The 20,000-nt window shown below is 52.8% G+C and overlaps 1 protein-coding gene across 4 annotated transcripts in view; it reads right to left on the reverse strand.

Annotated features, from left to right (window-relative positions):
• The window catches only part of PBX3 (PBX homeobox 3), a gene marked incomplete at its 3' end in the record, with an annotated part of 113,452 nt that overhangs the window by 3,143 nt on the left and 90,309 nt on the right, over positions 1-20,000 (reverse strand). Inside the window, exons 3-8 of one of the 4 annotated variants that reach the window (XM_082327278.1) lie at positions 17,741-17,982; positions 11,564-11,754; positions 9,128-9,263; positions 2,234-2,399; positions 843-955; positions 1-54 (exon numbers count right to left, since the gene is read on the reverse strand). The exon at positions 1-54 is cut by the window's left edge and continues 36 nt beyond it. In XM_082327278.1, coding sequence (XP_082183404.1) covers positions 1-54; positions 843-955; positions 2,234-2,399; positions 9,128-9,263; positions 11,564-11,754; positions 17,741-17,982 — 902 coding nt within the window. Of the gene's footprint in view, positions 55-842; positions 956-2,218; positions 2,464-9,116; positions 9,264-11,563; positions 11,755-17,740; positions 17,983-20,000 lie in introns of all 4 variants that reach the window. The other 3 variants (XM_082327277.1, XM_082327276.1, XM_082327279.1) reach the window with 3 other exon arrangements.

A 20,000-nucleotide genomic window follows, 5' to 3' on the forward strand; every position in this document is an offset into this window, starting at 1 on the left:
CAAGCCATCATTGTATCCTCCCGTCTGATTGATAACATGACGCAGGGTATCCACCTTAAAGTAAGGGGAAACAAAATTCATCATTCCAAATCTATTAAAACGTCATCACTTACAATAGGCAACATTTTGAATTATGTGAGCCAAAAGGGTTTAGCATCTTCTATGAAAGGCAAATTTATCAATCAAGAATGACTGGCAGAATTTCAACAAATCCTTGCATGTTAAAACCCATACATCTTTGCTTCTCACACCAGCCAAACAACAACTTCTCACAGCAGTGCGTCCTGTAGGTCCTTCTTAAGTGTCTGCAGCAAAGTGCTGTGCATGTTTACACATCTGTACGTGCTTGCATGTATGGGAAGAGATTATGGCATATATACCGCATATAAAAAATGGAGTTAGCCCTGTCTGAAAGGACTGGAAAAGTGATTGAGAATGAGTTGTATTTTAATAGCTCAGTTAGATGTGTTCTGACAAAATAAAAGTTTGTCCAATAAATGAAAGAAAGATGTTTAAAAAAAAAAAAAAGAAAAAAGAAAAGGAAAAAAGAAAGAAAATCCACTGGATTTACAGTGTCCATGGAAGTCAGACGCACCCAATCCCATTCCATGAGCTCAAGCCAGAGCCGAATGCATTCACAAAGCTTAAAGTTTCAATCAGAAAAAAATCACTCTTTATATTTGTGAAATTCAATGCTGGGGTAAGAATAGGTCACATTCAGAAATATGCAGCCTCCACTCTGCAGCGAGGCACAGACCATTTAATAGAGCCAGAGTAAGGTGGAATTTTTAGCCCAAACCCTACCCTGCTAGAAAGGCCCTACTTTGGGGCATTTCTCCTACCTGTGACTGCACATTGGCTCCGACTTGGGACCCCTGGTAAGAATCCCCATTCAGACTCTGCATGTTCATGAACATGTCCCCAGAATTTGGGAGGTTAAAAGAACCAGAAGAACCTGGAAAGGAAAGAGTTAGGTAGCTGAATAACAGAGAGCCGCAAATATATAACCCCAGAGACCTGAGGGCAGGGGAAGGAGAAGACAGGAGAGGAGAAGGAAAGGCAGCGCACGGCAGAGGGAAAGCTGCTGGCCCCGGCGCGGGGCGAGCTCGGGCCGCCGGCCCCCCGCCCACCGGCTCGGCGCGTCCCGGCGGGGGCTGCTGCCGGGCCTCGCCACCGCACCGGCTGCCGCCCGGGAGCGCTACGCTGGGAAAGCCTGGAAGCCCCGGGAGACCCGGGTCGGCTTTTCCCTCTGGAAGAACAGCCTGTACAACAACAGGTTTTCATGTCGAGAGCTTTCCTCCGGTGGATCACTTCATCGCGAGACGCTATCACCAAACACTCGGAGAAAAACTCATTCTGAGTCCGTGCTTAATGTCTCCTTCAAAGGGAAATGGCTGGTCATTTCTAATTAGCCGATTTATTACCGTCAGAGGAGGAACCTTTTTCTTGCTTTCTCTTGATTAAAGTTTTTTTTTTTTCCCCATGGATCTTTATACACTTTAAAAGTTGTCTACAACTAAGTTGCAGCAAAACTTCACTGTAAATAGTGTCAAACACATCCGTGCTTCGTGGAAACCTTTGCCACTGGAGCCCAAAAAAGCAACTTCCTCTTTAAACACTCCCCTACTAATTTAATGCTTAGATTTGCAAGATGTCAACAACACGCTAGCGAGACAATTTTTAAATACTGCAGAAGAACATGTGGTAGAGCAACTCCAAAATAAAAGTTGCGTCCTTAGATTTCTATATATAATATCAACTCCATTTCAAGCAACCCAGAGTTTAAATTCTAATTAGTGCATGCTAAAATATTCCTCTATTTTGTTCTTATCTTGACAATAAATTTAACAGTTCTACAAAAACAGACTTGGAGTTCTGCCTCATTTTATGTTATTTTCATTGAATGAGAAAAAGCTTAAAATATCTACAGAAACAAAGAAGCTGCCAGAAGCCCGAGCCAGGCAGACGTTACCGCTGCGGGAATTATGTGGGTCCCCCATAAGGCCACGGGAGCTTCGCCTCCGAAGCCGCTGGGACCACCTACGGCAGCGCTCGGCCCTTGCAGTGGTCCAGCCCGGAGGTCCATGGGCTTGGCACCACTCCCCGTGCCACGATTAGGTCTGCTAGGGAGCTGCACCCTTCTCAGCCCGACCGAACTCACTAGGGCGCCATCGAGGGTCTTCCTTTACGGACTGCCCTTCGGGATGCTTTAGCGCACGAGCCGGGTACGTACCAGAGTTTGGTGTGGTGGGGGAGTTTGTCTGGTTGTTCTGGACGGCCGCGGCCACGGCGTGTGCTGCGGTCACAGCCGTCTTTGCCGCGTAGAGATTGGCTTCTTCCTGGAACTTCCCGATGTTCTTCTTGTACCTGATTCTCTTATTGCCAAACCAGTTGGACACCTGCAGTGGAGAGAGGTGAGAAGAGTGAGGGACACAAAGGCCATGACCCGGCAAAGCACGATCACTTTGAGATGTCATGTTTGGTCCAGCAAATACGTGTGCCCCAGCCCCCAACCCGTATCTGCCGGGTACTCCGGTTAACTAAGCAGCAACCGAGGATCGGTTAAATATTGCTATGGATAAGAGCGTGATCTGGCTCTGCTTCTCTGTTGGCAAACCGATGCACAAGGGCTGACTCTTTGATGACGACACATATCCTGGAGCTTGCTGTAACAGTTAGTACAGCATTGTCTCCTACTGCTATGAGCCATTTGTCAATGAAATCGGAGCAAGACCCCGAAAGCTGCTGAAGGGGGACCAAGGTCCGGTTGAGTGAGGGTGAGCGGGCAGTGAGAGCAATTGTTCTTTATTTTTGGGCTGGAACGACCTTGGCAGCCCACTCACAGAATCGTGTTTGGTCGGCTGAAAAAGAAAGGAATCGTATAAATCAATAATGGCTGAAAAGTCACTTTGTCATCTCCCTTTGAAGATACTGTACGGAAGCCAAGATGGCTCACAGGGCACCAACTATTAACCCACGCAGAGGTCACGGCTGGAGCCGCTCAGAAAAGTTTATACAATCTTTCTCAGTGGCTTTGTTTAACTCCAGCTGCTATAACAGAGCCCCTAATAACAAACCCGGTTTGTAACACGGACGATGGCCAAGGCTGCCAAGACAAAAAAAGCATCTGCAACAACACAGAGGTAAAGGGGAGGGGACAGTAATAACACAAGTGGTTACTGGCCATCCCCGCAGCGAGGGACCCAGCTGCGCGGCGAGGCAGGGGCTGGGGTCCCGCGCTCCCCGGGGCGCCCGCAGCCCACGGCTGCACCCCGCCACGAGCCGCGGCAGCAACGCGGCGCCCGGTAGGGCACCCACGCCATGGTGCCCAGTAAGGCACCCTGCTGCCGGGAGGAGACAAATCCTGCTGTATTTTATGCAGCTATAGCTTTTGTTTAAACACAATTAATGAAAAGCCTCTAGCTTTTAACGGTAATACGAACGGTACCTTATACGTTCTATTCCCTAGATAATACTCCGCTGCATTCTATATATTGCTCTTAATATTACCTTGTCAGTCAGAGAAGCAATAATACATTAATGAAACCTAGCAAATAATTATTGTGGACAATCAGATTATGCTTTATTAACAGTTTCATAATTGAGGAATCTCTGTACATCAACTGTATTGTCCACGGATGTGTGCGAGACCCCTCTGTTTATGCACGCCCCTGGACCAATCAAACAACAGCCATCACTAATAAAGGTTTATTTAATTCTCACAGTAAAATTTTAATATCACCAGCAGCCTGGGGAAGCCTCAACGAGTGGATTTGCTTGACATCAGATCGTTTCCATTCTGCTAGTCCCAATACTTCTTAATCTTTAATATCAAGGCAATTAAAATTAATGGCCACTCATCCAGAGCCACTGTGGGCAGTGTTTCCTTGACATCAATTGTTTGATGGGATTACCTAGAGGTTAAACTAACAAGCAAGGTTTAATTGGAAGCAATGAGAGGAGCAGCGATCGTACGTTATGTTTAACCCGCATACCACATCTCAATGAATATCCAGAAATGTTAAACTATTTCCGAGATGAAAGCGCACGCCCTGCGCACTGGCAGAGCGCGGCGTCTGGGGCTGCTGCAGCTGCCCCGAGAAACCACAGCTTCCCTCTGGGGTCATGCAGTCACCGCCCCGGTCCCTTTGCCTCCCAGCCAAAGGACTCTCTGCTCTCCCATGAAACACATCAGCGAAGGGCTGCAGCAGAGCGTGCCACGGCCCGGGGACACGCAGGGGCTCCGGCCGCAGCCAGGCGTGCACGGCCGATGTGGGCGGCTGGATGCATCCAGGACGGGGCCAGGGCACCGCTCGAGCGGAGGCTGTGCCAGGCAGGATTTAGGCTGGATTTACTGCCATCACATTTGTCCTGCGGGGCTGTGCTGGCTGCCTGCAGCTTCCTCCGCCTGCCCGGCGCACACCTCGCCCTGCCCTTGCCGCTGGCACCGGCACCGTCCCAGGGGATGGCCAGGATGCTGGTGCTGGGCTGCCTCGCGGCCAGCACCGGGACCGGGAGGAGCCGCGGTGCCCTGGCTCCTCGCCCAGCCCCACGCTCACCCTAAAAATGAAAGTTGTCTCCATCGCGAGCTGCTTCATAACACATTTTTCATTAAAACAAACTATCTCTTCACATAAAAAAACAATGCACATCTTTCTCCTCCTGATCATTGAAGGCCAATTAATTAATTGGGCTTAATTGTATACTACATTTCAAACAATACTGTTGCACTTATTTATCATGTTAATTGCAATGTTAAATAAAAAGACAATAAATTATTACTTAAATCATCAAGATGCCTAATGTGGGATTTGGGATGGGGCAGGCCTGCCTCATGTCTCCGCACCGGCTGATTTCATGGGATAAATCAGCACTCGTTCTGCAAAAGATGCAGCTGACACGAGAGCATCACTGCTGAAATGAGTGAACTGTGTATTTATGGATCACGGAAATTTTTCCATTGTGTTTCCAAGTGTTTGTAGCACACAGTTTGTGTTCTGCACCTAACCAAATGGCACAAAAGAGAAAATTTTGAAAATCAATGTGGCACAATTATGGTACATGATCTAAACCTAAGAATTTTACCTTTAGAAACTATTTAATTAAGCTTGCATCTTTTTTTCCTTACTTCCCATACGAAGCCAAGGGGTAAGAACCTTTACATCCATAGCTCTCCCTGCTTACAGAAACAAGCAGACTCGGACTCAGAAGAAGCAGGGCAGGAGCGGTGTTGGAAACCAGCTTCCGCACTCTTTCTTTAAAAGAATTTTAAATATATTCCCTTGTCAAGCACATCCTTCTTTTGTTTGAAGCAGTGAAAAATTTTATTGCTGTAATCCACTGACACGCTTTCAGCAATGACTATGCCCTTTCTATAGCCCATATGATAGACTGATAGTTGTTCATGACACCCTGAAAGAGGCTCATCTGCAAAAGTATAAAACATCAGCCTCGCAGCCATGGTAAGGGGAGAACAGATGATACAGTTTATCTCCCTCGAACACGTGCTGATCGGGTAGCTCTAAATTACAGCCGACGATGTTCTCTCTTAAGGACATTTTTTTCCCCTAGAATTACCTTTTCTGTACTCTTAAAAATGAAATTGTGCGAGGTGTTCATCTTAATAAATAGTTTGTCTTTATGCTTTTCTTGAAAAACCTTCTCTACATATTATTTTAAACACCGATATCAAAACTGAAACCATCTATCTCCCATCTGCAACTAAATGATTCTGGGAGACAATTTTCTTTGCAGCTCAGTAAAGTGCAATGGCAGCAAGATTTCCAGTGAGCTGCTTAATCTGGGGGGAGGACGACCCAAAACACTCACTAATTAAGTGTTTGAGGGAGAAAATGTTCTGCCATGAATCTGCCCCCAGCATTTACAAGGCACTTACAGTACAAGAAACACCTTGGATCATCATTAGGAGAGGCTACAGGGGAAGCCTGGCTCGGCCAGAAAAAGGACAAAGCCTCTTCAAACATGAACCACAACCTCCAGGAGTTTGGAAAGCCACCCGTTAACATGTTTGGGGTTTTTTTTCCATTTTCCAGCTCTTTGCACCTCCGGGACATTTGTAGCACGGGAGGTGAACAGGGCACGGTGCCAGGCAGGGCCGTGTCTCAGGGACTCCTGGTCGAGGCTGGAAACACGTGCTCAGAGATTTTTCATAAAAGCCCTGTGCAAGGTGTAGCTCAGTCACTCGCTTGGATGCCATCGCTTATCCCATGCGATGCTACTCCTGCCAGTATTTTAAATGACTGCTCAATTCACCCCTGATTTCTGGATTGCATCCTCCGACTTCTGTTGCCAACCACCGGAGCAGTGTGCACTGGGCTATTTTACAGTGCTTGCTCAGAGCTTTTCTGCTAGATGGCCTCAAAAATATATACATTTTTCCATACAAAGAAAGACAACTCCAGCCCAGTTTGAGCTAGTAAATACCAACTAACCCTGCAGTCCTGCCACGCGGACTTTGGAAGTGGCTTTGAAAATCAAAGATTAGGATATCCATAGCATTCACATTTTCTAGCTGTGACAGCAGATCTATCAAGAACTCAAGCAACCAGCTGATCCCAGGCACTCCCTCTCTCACATACATGCTCCTCTCCCATGAGAGGATACATTGCCCCGTTTTCAGGCTTTCCCATCATCCGGTGCTTTTCCTAGCCATTTCTAATATCCTGCCAGAGCGAGGCTCCGGCCCCGGCCCCAGACCTGCATCTCTGGCAGGTAGCGGCTGGGCTGCGTGGCCAGCGCTGCCCTGGCTCCAGGCTGGAAAACGCCAACCTGCGCATCCCGGGCTGCGGCACGCGGTGCTACAGAGGCCGCAATGCGGCGACTCCCATCGCTCGCCCAGACTTCCTAATAGATTCAAGAAACAACTAATTCATGCTCGTATCAAATATTAAAGAGACAAACCTATATTCAAGTCACAGGCTCGCTGCTGCTGCTGCTACAGTTTTGGACCATCTGCCTGCCTTTTATTTCATTCTACAACATATACATTAAATCTTATCAAACAACCAATTAAGAAAGAAATCAGATCTATTAGCACTAGAAGCAATCAGTTATGGCTTCTCAAATGTTCCATCTCATTTCCTTCCGTCGCTTCAGCCTTATCTAGATCTAGCTTTTTATCTGTCCACTCTGCAGGATCACTAACTCCTTCTCTGCCAGGCACAATTCACCGTCCTGGGTGCCCGGGTGGACAGAAAACATCTCCTCAGCAGGTCTGTTGTGCTCTCTACCATGTAACCTCTCCCAACTGCATTTTGCCAGCAGAGCCAAAGAACTTTGGGTTTCTCCATGTTGGTGTGGATAGCGTTGCCTCTCCTAACCACACAGCAGGCTGCCTCGGCTCACGTGGGAAGATTTCTGGACACCATTTACTGGAGGAATTGCTACAAACCATCTTGTGCCAAGAGGACTGAAACAAGCAACAAGATGTAAGGCTGCAAACCTTGGTACTCGTGTGCTCTCAGGCTGTTGGCTGGTTCCAGCATCCACGGCAGCCGCAGGGATGCCCGTGGACATGGGAGAGCTGCCCAGCGGCCACCACGGCTGCCCCTGTACCTGCCGGGGCTGCAGTCGCTCGCGTGATGCTAACAGTGATGAAGGAGCAATGCGAAAGGGAACAAGTTTGGTGCTGAATTTCCCCCCCCAAATTCCTGCTCATCACCACAGCCACTCGTAAGCGGACTGGGAGAAACTGTCCCCACCTCCATCCCTTACTTTCCCCTGGCATCGGGCACCCGTGCGTCCCACCCCGCTCAGAGCACAGTACGTGCTGCGTGCCGAGGAACGAGCAAGGGGAGAGGAAGGCAGACACGTCTCTGCTGGCCTCTCATGTCATAGGGCAGCTTTGCTAGGGTTTGTACTGAGGGTGCATCCAAAGTCAATTAAGTAATATCAAATCTGGGGGAGCTGGGCGGCCTCTCATTTGAAAGTCTTCAATAAAGTGCCTGAATCTTTCATGCATTCAATGGAGACCTATAAAGTAAATCTCAACTCAGGTCTTAATTATAAAGCTAAAGGTTGCATTGCTAATAATGCCAATACTGCAGCCTGCAATCATTAATAGTTAACACATTCGCCGCAGGCATTGTTCCTCTAAAGGACCTGAAATATTGATAAGCGGAGCTGATGGAGCTGGGAGAAGATGGCACACCGGCCCTTGCAACGGGGTGGCTGGAGAACTTGGGAACTGCTGGTGAGCTTTCCCTGCCACCCAAGCACAACCTTCCCCAAGCTGTATGAGCCAGACTTGTTTGGTTTTCTATCAAACATACAGGCCACAAGAAATGCAAAGTGTTATTTTGCTTTTTAAGCTATCTATCTGGTGAAGGAAAGCTCGATGGAGTGGTGCCATCGGCCTCAACGTCGCTGCGAGACATCAGTCCAGAGCTGTAAGTGTACTTTGGCCTATACAGAAAGCAGCCATAGCCAACGAGAGCGCATTTCTGGTAAGAGAGATGCTGGTTTTCTTGCATTAACTTCACAGTAACATCTGTTGTACGTGATAAAAGGAGGAAATCTGCTTAATACATTTTTGCTACAGAGAAACTGCTCACGTCACTTCAGTGTATCAAGAGGCTGAATTTCTGGCTGGCTTGGAAAAACAACTTCAAGCAATCAAAGAAATTCTGATCTATACAGATAGATTATATGTTTGTCAATAAACTGGCCTTCCCCCAAAATAATGGTAAGTTGTAATGAGTTCATAACAGAGAGTAAGGCTCAGCTAGGAACGCTATTGACTGCACAGAGAGAAAGCTGACGTAAAGTAAGGTGCTAACCTTACCTCCTTTTTACTTCTATCTTCATCTTTCTACGCACGCTCTTTTACCCCAGCACAACCCCGGCCACCCGCAGGCACGCTGCCTTTCCTGCAGAGCTCACTCATGTTCCATCACCCTACTGAACTTTATCGCAGTCAATAATGCCAACTTGAAGGGATTACGAAGGTGCATTGGGCAGGGACCTGCTCCGTATCGCACACCTCCGTCAGAAGCACATCCCAGAGGCTGGCGGGAGACGGCGGCTTTGCAAGGGGAGCCAGGAGGTCGAGGCACTGCCCGGGGTGCGGAGGGCCGGGACCCAGGATCCGCGCCCACTCGCTGCCTACCTGCGATACTGTGATGCTGCATTTCTTTGCCAGCTCTTCTTTGGCTTCTTCACTGGGGTAGGGGTTACTGAGGTGGGAGTAAAAATACTCGTTCAAGATTTCTGTGGCTTGTTTACTGAAGTTACGCCTTTTCCGTCTGAAATGAGAAAAGAAAACCACAGCTGTTCTTCCAGATGCAAACAGGTCTCTGGCAGGCTCAGCTGGAGTGGAAGTGACCCTTGTTTCACGCGCGTGTGCCGCAGCACACCGCAACACGGCGGCACATCTCAGTACCCCGATCTCTTCGGGGCAGCCCTCCATGGGGGCTGGGCTCTGCCCTGCCACCTTGCAGCCGGCTGCAGTGCTCGCAGTCCTACATCCAGCCCTACAAGGGTCTGGACTCTGCTTCTGGCCTCACGCCATCCACCTCCATCTGGGGCTTCATCCCAGGGTGCACAGGTCACATTGTGTGCTGCAGCAGAAAATGCAATGAAGTGAAAGGCGAGGCAGGACACTGAGCCAGGCAGCCTGCCTGCAGCACCTCTGCACCCAAGTACACAGCCCAACCCGAACCTCCCAGCCCTTAAATGGCCCTGTGCTGACAGCAGCCTAACGAACCTCTTCCCTTGAGCAGCCGGTCAGCTGGGGCTCCTGCACAGGTGTCTGGGGTGAGCACAGTGGAAAGGGACGGGGCGGCCTCACTGCCTTGTCCTTACTTAGCACTCACTGAGCTAATTGGCTTCTGCGAGCAAGTGGCTTTCAGGGCTTTGCGAGGGAGACCCATCTGTACACCCTCCTGCCGAGGGCCGAGCGGGGCCCAGGCTCTTGCACCGCGTGGGATGGGTACCAAGGTGTGCAGCCTTGCAGCCCTGCCAGAAAGCGAAGCCTTTCCAAAGCACGCCGCCCAGCACGTGCTCCAGCCAGCCCAGCAGCGAGGTGGTGCTGGCCGGGGAGCAGCGCAGCCGCTCTGGCACGGCAGGCAGCCGGCCCACCGCTGCGCTCTCACCGCGCAGGTTACGGCAGCAGCATCTGCACAGCTGCGGTGCTTTTCCTCCGAGCCGACGTCGGCTGCTCTCCTTCTCCCCAGAACATCCTCTCGAAAGCCCTGGTTAAACATTTCCTTCGGAGCTCCCTTCCCCTCAGGGCTGGTTGCAATCAAACTGCCTGCGCCCGAGGCCAGCAGGCAGCCGAGCGGCAATCCCCAGCGCTCTCTTCCAGCAGTATCACGATGCTGCTAACTACGCTGTATCCTGGAGCAGGCAGACTCTCTCCCTAGAGCTATGTTTATCTCATTACTGTGCTTCCGCTCATTTTGCCTTATTTACCTTCCTCCTTTTTAAAGAAATCACTTTAAAATGTGCATCTGCAAGCTTTACCTTTTGCAGTTACTGGAGCTCTCCATAGACACTTCCTCCAACTGTTTGTAATTACCCTAATTTGCCACACCTGCCAGTGACCTCCTTGTTAATAAAATTATTTTGCTCTTGTTTAGCTCCTCACAGCTTTCAGGTGTGAAGCATGAGCTAGCTGCTGAAGGCAGGCTCTGCATGGTGCCTGCTGCTCCTCCTCCCTGCTCTGCCGGGCTCAGCTCTTGCTCTGCCGGGCTCTGCCAGCTGCCAGGGTCCTGCTCTGCAGACGGGAGCCCTGTGAAAGGGATGGGGCTGGGGATCGATCGATATCCCACCTCATCAGGGCTTCCAAGCAAAGCTGGCTGTCCCTGTAAACCCCCTCCTAATCCCCATCTGCCTGCTTCCTCGCAGCCTGCAGAAAGCACGTCCCGCTTTGGAGGCTGGCGGGCTGTGGGGACGGGTGCTGAGCTCCGGCAGCGACGCGGGTGTCCGAGGGATGCACGTGCTGGCTGTGAGCGGTTCGGAAGATGCTGCCTTCTCCCGCGCCCCAGTCAGGCGACAGCTTGTTGGGAGACAGGCCAGCAGATCTGGCTTTCGGAAACATCATCACCCTTCTTACCTCGGGCGCGCACAGCTGCCAACCCAGCGTCAGCCGCAGCCCGTGGGCACGTCCCTCCCAGAGAGCTTAGCTCTTCCATTACGGGGTCAGTGTTTTGCAAGGCTGGCCTTATGGTGCGAGACATCGGCACCGGCAGCCATTTAAATAACTGCTGGGGTGACAAAACAGCCCTTTGCACAAATCCTGTGTGACTCCCGTATGAGCAGGGTAAACAAGCATGCATTGGGTAAACAAGGCTAGTCTTTGCACTAAAACATGTAGAAAAGACATTGCTGTTTATGAAAGCTCTGTGCAGGAAACCCCCCTTTCACAGCAGCTGCTGGGTGAAGGACGAGGGGCCTGGCCGTTTGCTGGGGCAGAGCAGCCTCTCCCAGTGCGTCCCTGCCCACGTGGGGACGCAGCTCCCAGCAGGGCCAGGCTCTCCCTGGGCTGCCCAGCAACTGCCCCTTCCCCCCCAGAAAGCGCCAGGGGCACCCGCCTCTGCCTTACCTGGCATCAAGGAACCTTGATCTTAAAATCATTACTGCTTCACAAGTACTCTGTTTGAGCTGCATCTGGATGGAGCTGAATTTTCGATGAATGATGCCCACCATCCTTTCAATCTCCTTGGGAGAAATGGGACGTGTCCGGCTCTGTTCTCTGAGAAGGTTCATCACATGTGTGGTAAATTCATTACATGCCTGCGAAGGAAGGAGAGGCTTAGAAATTGTTTTGTGCCATCCCACAAGGACACAAGCTCAGGCCTGGCTGCTGGGCGGGAGGCAGTGCTGGGGGGGCTGGGGACGCTCGCGCCGCCCCGTCCCTTCCACACGCGCAGCTGTGGGCGCGGATCGCAGGCGCCCCGTCCATGAGACCCGGACTGTCCTGCGGACAGCACCGCTCCATCCGCGCTTACCCCTTTCAGAGCAGGCTGCGTCCCCGCAGCCCCAGCTGGACCACGGTGGAGAGGAGAGGTCGGGATCGGCACGTGTAATGGCTGCAGGCAGCAAGAGGATGCGAGCGGGGACCAGCACGCGCTCAGCAGCCAAGTGAGCAAAACCTGGCAAGGGCTGCCCGTCCTGCAACCTGCCAAGCCCCAGCAGGCAGCAGGCAGGGTTAACACCCTGCAGCAGCTGGCAGTCTCTAGACCTTTCTGAGGGGCCACATGCGTCCCCTTAGAGGGTGGGTTTCAGCGAAGCCATGCCCAAGCCATGGGCTGCGCCGTGCCGCCGAGGCACTGGAGGAGGGAAGGCACGAGGAGCCATCAATTATCAGTCCCAGACTGTGCAGGCAAAGGGACACAATGATATAAACTTCTCCAGGCTGCATCATCAACAGACGCCGCCTGATCCAAGCCTCCGCATGACCAAGCGGCTGTCACGCTGGCATCCCGGCTTCCCCCACGCAGGCTGGAAGCTGCCACGAACTCTGCTGATTTATGTCTCCCTTATCTCTTTCAAAAACAAACCCCAGGACTGCTGTCTGCTAGGCAGAGCTGCGTGACGGCCACGGGGCTAAGCCCCTCCCGGGGGCCAGCTTGGTACTCGAGCACGTTTCAGGCACTGACCCACCCCCATCCCGACGGAGCCCTGGGAAGTGGAGAGGGGCCGGGCGCTGCCTGGCCTCCATGGGGTCTATGGGCAGCGCAAGGCAAACTGCTCTCTGCTCCCCGAACCCCGATCGGATGAAGGTGGATGCATGCAAGGCTGACACGTCTGGGGGAGGTCTGTGCGTTGGCTGCGCAAGGGCCAGCCATCGTAACGCGCCTCCAGGCTGCAACCGCGGCCAAATAAGGCCACAGGATTTCACTCTCGTGTATCTAACGTAACGGGCGATGAGCACCACGCTCAGCAGCCAGTAAATCACGCGGAGGAAACGCTGCAAGTATCTCGTCCAGACCCCATACTTTACGTAGCTGTTTGACTCTAGCTCCTCTTTTTCCTCTAAAGCCAGGGTAAAAATTATCTACGTAATTTGTCTGACAACTACATTTTCAGGGATTCTCCTGCATTTCAATAGATTGTGCAAGGGAAAGAGTTAAAAGTGAAAAGTTTATGCATCTAAAAACTCATAATTTCCTATAACATTTGCTGAACGTCTCACAACTTATTAAGTGAAGCCATCTATGAATGCAAATGCTGATTAGCAATTTGGCAATAGCCCAACATTCGCAGAATTCACATAGCTTTTCTTTAAACCAGTAGTTCATACATGATTAATTAGAACATCTCATTTATGTAGTGTGCACTTTAGCTCATTACTCTAAGTAAAATTCGTTAAGTATTTACATTTAGATAATTAAAATCTGGGTACACCCTTAAGAAAGATGCATACACTTCAGGCAAAGTGATTTTTTTTTCTTTACACTACTGAAAGTAAATTACAGGCTAATTTACATCCTTGCAGCACCCGTTTGGAGGCAGTGCTCTGGCGAGGCTCGGCGAGGCTCGGTGAGCCTTGGTGCAGACGCCCTTCGCCTGCCACCGCCGAGCGCGCAGAGGTGACGGTGCCACGGAGGCCGCGCCAGCTCACCGCCGCTCCACGCCAGCGCGGACGCGACGGCTCCTCCCGCCAGCTGCCAATCCCTGACTTTCTCAAGAATTCCTGAGCTCCAGGTTAAGGAGTTCGACACATCTCATCCTCGCCTCCCATTTGCATATTTTCTTTCTTTCTGCTTAGACATTTCAGGCAGCAAAGCTCGTGGAGGTGACCAGCCGCCATCCCCTCTTGCCACGCTGAAGAGACAAGGACGCTGCCCTGAGCACCCCCGGCCACCTCCCCTCGCCCAGGGAGAGCAGGAGTCGTCCAGGGTGACCTGTTTCTCCTCCTCCCATCCCAAAGCTTTGGCCTGTGTGAAGCCAGACCCAGCACAGCAGCTTGCTCGCCCAGCGCGGGAGCGGGCTCCGAGCCCCGAGGGAAGCACGGCAGCCCCGGGCCTGAGCAGGGGAGGCAGCCGGGCACCGGTGCCTGCTCCCACCGGCCGTGCTGCACCGGGACCGTGGCCTTCCTGCCTGTCGTCTGCTGGGCTGCCTGGGCAATCTTACCATGCAAAAGCTTGGGTTCGGCCATCCAACCGATGGCAAAAGCACCAGCTTTGGCTCACCCAGTAAATGATGCACAGAGGTAAGGTAACTGAAATGCAGCAGCTCCCTCCCTGAGACAAGAGAGCGGCTCTGACTGTCCCGAAGATACGGCTGAATCCAAGTATTTGGCACTGAAAGAACATTTCAGGAACACAGCTTGCCACGTGTCCCCTCGTTTGCAGATCTGGGGAATTCAATTTTAAAGTACAATAAAAATGGCAACTGTTGCATTGAAAATATTTTCAGGTATGTCTTTTCTATGAGAAATATAGTACCAAAAATTGGGCGTTTCAAAGACAAAGTGAGTTTCTTGCTTTCAAGAAGCAAAAATCTTTCCCTGAATTTACTTGAATTGCTCAGTGAGACTTCGTTTGGTTACGGCTACTTGGAGGGCCTGGTTTTCATTTATCTTCACAGCACCTCCCATCTGCAGAGCCACTTCAGTGCAGCAGAGTGGAAGTAAGCTCAGAAGACTCTGATGCTTTGTCTTGTTTTCTCTTGTTTATTTATAGCGTCCGAGCTACTTGATCCCTTTTTTCGTACTATTTTTCAGGCCTCTGCTTGGTGCCCGAGACATTATTAATAATGTCAGGTTCTAAGTGATGGCCTTGTTAACCTGCTCAGAAACCCTGTAGGAGCGGGGATGCTCCTGCTAGCCTTAATGCTTCATCAGGAGTCCTCAGGCAAGCGCAAGAAAAAGAGAGGAAAGAGCCCAAAACGCTCTGCAGGGGCAGGGCGCCAGCCAGCGCTCCGTGGGGCTGGTGGTGCCTTCCGAGCAGCCACGCTTCACCCCAAGCTGGGGTGAATTCAGAAGACATCTGTGAACTCGGGAAGCAGGTTCCCAGCTGCTCCAGGAGGCCTGGGACCCTTACAGTACTTTTGCCTACAGCAAAAAATGTATTTCAGTGTAATTATGGAAGATAGCTTTCAATATGTCATCTCTATTATAGTAGCTGTAAATTATGGAAGGAGCTGCCTGTGTACGGCCATTTCTCCCGGCGCACGGCGAGGGGAGAGCTGTGTGATGGCGTGACACACTTTCCATTTCTCTCTCTTTTTTTTTTTTCCCGAGCGCATTCCCCTAACTGGCAACAAATGTCAGGATCAAACTCGGCGTCTCCAGGAAGACGCTCTGGTTCCTGCTGCCGGCTGCAGCGGGGCCGCAGGAGCGCCTGCGCAGGAGATGGCAGGAGCTGCTCCCCCGGCACGGGCAGGTGCCCCTGCGCGGGGGCTGAGCTGCTCCCCGGCTGCAGCGGGGCACCCGCCCCCAGGGACCTGCAGCCGCTGGAGGCAGAGACGCCAAGTCCTGGCTGCCTCTCGGCTGTGGAGATGGGCACTGCATTGAGACAAACCGGCAGGAGACGGTTTGCTGCAAGGCTGGGGAAATTATCATATTTCTGTAGAGCAGACGTTGCTGGGTGTCAGGATCAACAGGGAAGCGTACACGTTTCAGATCAGCTCCACCTCTCTCTCCTTCTCCTAGCAGCACTTGAGCATCCTCCAAAGTTTCCCGTGGTGTGGACGGATGGCTGTGACATTTCAGCCGAAACCTTTGTAAATGGAGCTACAGGGCTAAAAACGCTCCTGCTTCCCCCACATCATTAAACTTATTAGAGTCAAAGGACACTTGCCAGGAACGGCTGCAAGCACCGACCTGCAGCTGCTTTGGCCCCAGATCTACCTCCAGCCTGCGTCCCTGCGGTTTTATAAGACACGCTCCTGCTGGATGGCGCTCGTTAATCTGACAGCCATCCCCACCTCAGCGCTACAGGCTGCACGCTGGGCCCTGCGGCGCAAGGAGAGCCCAAGGGTCCGCACAGGACATTTGGGGTCCTTGGAGGGTGCGGGGGGGCTCCGTTTGAGGGAGAAAAGGAGATTTGCACAAAGACCCTGTCAGTTATTTGCTCAGTTACTTGTTCATCACTTGAACACCACAGTGAAAGAGGTGGCACAGACGAGGCAGTGCCGCTGGCAGCTGAGCCACACCGTGCCACTGGCACCTGAACCATGCCGTGCCTCCAGCACCTGAACCATGCTGTGCCGCCGGCACCTGAACCATGCCAGCCTCATGCCAGCCTTGTGCCGCCCGCGCCACGGTCCCAGCAGCATCTGCAGCGGGACGCTGTGGTGACTGTGCCAGCGGGCACCATCTCCCCACAGCTCCCCCACGCTCCACCGGTGCCCCACACCCGCTCCCCACCACCCCATCGCGCCCGCCCACTGCTGACACTCGGCGGGCTCCGGTCGGCTGTGTCGGCATGGCCTGTCACAGACCATGCCGCTGTTTCTGGTGGCATAAAAAAGCAAAGCAAAGTAGCCACAGACCTTTCAGAGGGTCTCCACATGAAAAAAGGGGAACCCTAAAATTAAGAGTTATCGAGGCACCCAGCTTTACGCTGGTGAGGCAGGGCGGAGAAGCACGCCGAGGCAGAGCACAGGGGCTGGGGAAGCAGCCGGGCAGCACGGTGCGCTCATCTCCTCGCCCTCGCGGTTTTGAGCGGTTTTATCACTGCCTCCACATCTCTTTTGTGGTTTTGGTCTGTACGGCCCGACGCTTTGCTGTGATGGGCTGGGGGCAAGTGCAGGACTTCCCTGGCTCAGCTCGGGAAACCACCAGCTGATGAGGTTCGCTGAGCTGATTAGGCTCAGGGTTTACAGGATTTATTAGGACACCTCTGGGAGGGGAAAATGAAGACATCGCTTGAGACTTGTGAGGGCCAGGGGGTCTCGTGCCATTCCTCCCTCCCCCATCTCCTTTGATGCCGTTGTTCATTGCAAAACCAGAAAAGAGAGGAGGCAGAGCGGTCTCTCCCGCAGATTACAGAGAAACCGGGGCGGCGCAGCCCCCCACCCCACAGGCAAGAGCCCTGCTGCGCCCAGCACCAGCTGGCAGCATGTGGCAAACGTTCCCGGTGCCACCGGCGTGGCAAATGTGGCGGGTCACCAGGTCCCAGCAATTAACGTAAGCCCACAGGTCTCTGCAGCATGCTCTTCACTCCAAACAAAGACACCGAGTGGCGGTGTCTGCCTGAACTGGGATTTCCCTATTTCCTCTCCATAGCGGCAGCTCCCGATGCCTGGGCCAGGCACTGTGCCGGCGCCTCGCTGCCCGCTCCCTTGCAGCCTGCTCCGGCCGATCCGCCGTGGCCGAGCCTTGCACCGGAGCCTCCCGCCGCCTGCTCCGGGAGCCCGTGGGCTGAGATGGCCAGCACGGCCCTCGCCTGCCTGCGCTCCCCAACTCGCCAGACCCAGCCTTGCAACACTTCATCACGGGGCATGAAAGCGGCACCGAGTGACAGACAACTCTCCCCCTCTCTCCCTCTCTGGGCTGGCTCGAAGGGGAGAAACACGGGCTCAAGTGTTGCTTTTATGCGGTTACAGACAACAGGAAACACTCAGGCATGCAAGACATGCGTCCTGGGTCCAGCGAGCGGCTCCTCGGAGCCCAACGGACTCCCATAGCATCACGGCTCTTTACGGGGGAGAGGGGGGGGAAGGGAGGAGGGGATGTGGTCCGGAGCTGGGCAGCGGCGGGCACTGGCAAGCGGAGGTGTGGAGGAGAGCAGCGGCAGGTACACGTACAACTGAGAGGCTGATGTCTGACCTGTTCATATTTCTCCAGCTCTGTGTGATAGATTTGTCTGATCTGGGTCAATTTGGCTCTGTAATCTGAGTGTTCAATAGAGTTATCTGAAGACCCTCCAGAGGCTGCTGCGGCTGCAGCTGCTGCCGCCGATCCCCCACCTTTCTCCGGACCTGAGACTCCTTCTGCCAGAAGCATATTGTCTAGTCTCATTAGCTGGGGATCGGGAGGGTCTTCCTCCTGGGCTCCTCGGATGCTCAAACCTTGGGCAGAAAAGAGAGAACAAGAGAAAACACAGTCAGTACTTCTTGCATCTGCCCGGCCGCTGCCCGCTCGCTGCACGCCTGCGAGGAGCCCTCCTGCAGAGCCCTCCTGCCCCGCGGGGCCACGGGGACCGGACCTGCCCACGGGGACCGGACCTGCCACGGCCCTGCCACGGCCCTGCCACGGCCCTTCCTCCGTCCCTGCGGTGGCACCCGAAGGGGCACCCTCCTCTGGGGCAGCCCCCGGGAACCGCAGCCCAGGCAGGTGCCGCGGGGTGAGGGCAGCGCTGCAGGACCCTCTCGGTTCCCATACAGAGCAGGAATATCTTCAGGCGGCTTTTAAAGGACCCTGCAGAATCTTTAAACACCTCATTGTAAGTATTAAAGGAGTATTCACCTGAGTACAGAGACATACGCCTTCCAGCTGTTTTTCAAGACAGAGCTGTATCTATGCAAGGCTGGCATTATCCTATACATTATATCACTTTGATGCAAGACTGTGTGGTAAAAGTAAGTGCATTATTTATTTGGAAATAATTGATTTGCTTCTCATTTCCTTCCAAATGGATCTAAGCACCACGTTACTCTAACGAAGACTTGTACCACTGGATTCCACCCCTCCTACGAGGTCCAAGCGTTAGTTTAAAATGCCTGGGGAAAAAGCTGCCACTGGCTCCTCAACTACAGGAGATGTCAGGCATAAAGCAAGGAGGTGCTGTGGCTCTCACCAGCACAAATCCCGTGGATGCAGCCATTTCCATGCGTGGTCTCTGGCTCCACAGAAGTGGAGCTGAAATTTCAGATCAGAGGAGGGAAATGGTGGAGACAGAACTGGGGGCATGGCCTCAGCATGGCTGCGCAGCGGCTGCTCACAGGCTGGGGACAGACAAGAAGGAATTAAACTTCCCCTTGCCGTGCAGGAACTTGGTTGCTATCGCGATGTCGGGATACTGAGTATGTGTTTAAAATCGCCACTGCTCTTGCACTGTATTGTCGGGAGCGACATTTTAAATCTAATTTTTGTTTTAAATCAAGAATTTCCAAAGCAATGCTCAGTCAGCAATCTCTTCTGCATCCTATAGATCAAGGCTGACAATTTGTAAGTTTAATCGGGTCATGCAGGCATGGTCCCGGGCCGTTATCAACAGCGCCGAAAAGGAAGTTTAAAAATAATTACAGTAGTACAAAAATCACTAGAGCCATGGTTTCTTGAATCAACATTTCCATTAGAGATGTAACACAACCATGTACATCCCAGCCCAATTAACCTCTTTAAATCTGTTTAGGGGCAGGTATTCGTGCTCTGGATAGAGTGGGTCCCGGGGGGCTGCCGTTGGCACCCCGCGAGTTTGCACGGGCGCCTGTGCCTGTCTCTGCTCCTCGCAGCGGTGCGGGCTCCAAACGGGCTGCACCAGACGTGGCAGCACCATCCACAGCTGCCACGCACACAGCTGAGCACCAGCAACGCTGCTTTCTGCGCTAGCCGGGAACAGCAGCCGCTCCCGTACAAACAGATTTCACCCTCGGCGTCCTAAACCCCCCACACAGCGGGAGATGACCCCCTGACTGGCCGACCTTCCAGACTCGAGAAAGCACGGCATTAATTTTGCTCTAAAATACACATTTTAAACCTGTCACCTTCATTTAAAACTATAATTCCATATAATTTCATGGGAATAATAAAAATGTCTCATCATCTCTTTAAATTATTCCTGTTGCCTGTTCAGAGGTCCACAGATGAGCGTGGTTTGACAATACAACGCATCGTCCCGGCGCGTCCCTGGGCTGGCACACGCGTGTTGGGGACAGCCCTGCCACGGCTCCGGCCACGCACGCTGCCGCCTGAGCACGTGGCCAGGGAGGTGACGCCGCGCTCGGGGGTCCCTGCGCAGGGGCGGGGGTCCCGGCCGAGGGAGCCCTGCACCCACCCCAGCTGCGGCCGGACCGCTCTGCCCCTCGCCCCCGCTCGCCCCCGGGCTCGCTGCCCGTGCTCTGACACAGCTCCTGGCCCCTGCGGT

Source organism: Platalea leucorodia (genome assembly GCF_965183815.1).
Source record: "Platalea leucorodia genome assembly, chromosome: 15".
NCBI classification, from domain to species: Eukaryota; Metazoa; Chordata; class Aves; order Pelecaniformes; family Threskiornithidae; genus Platalea; species Platalea leucorodia.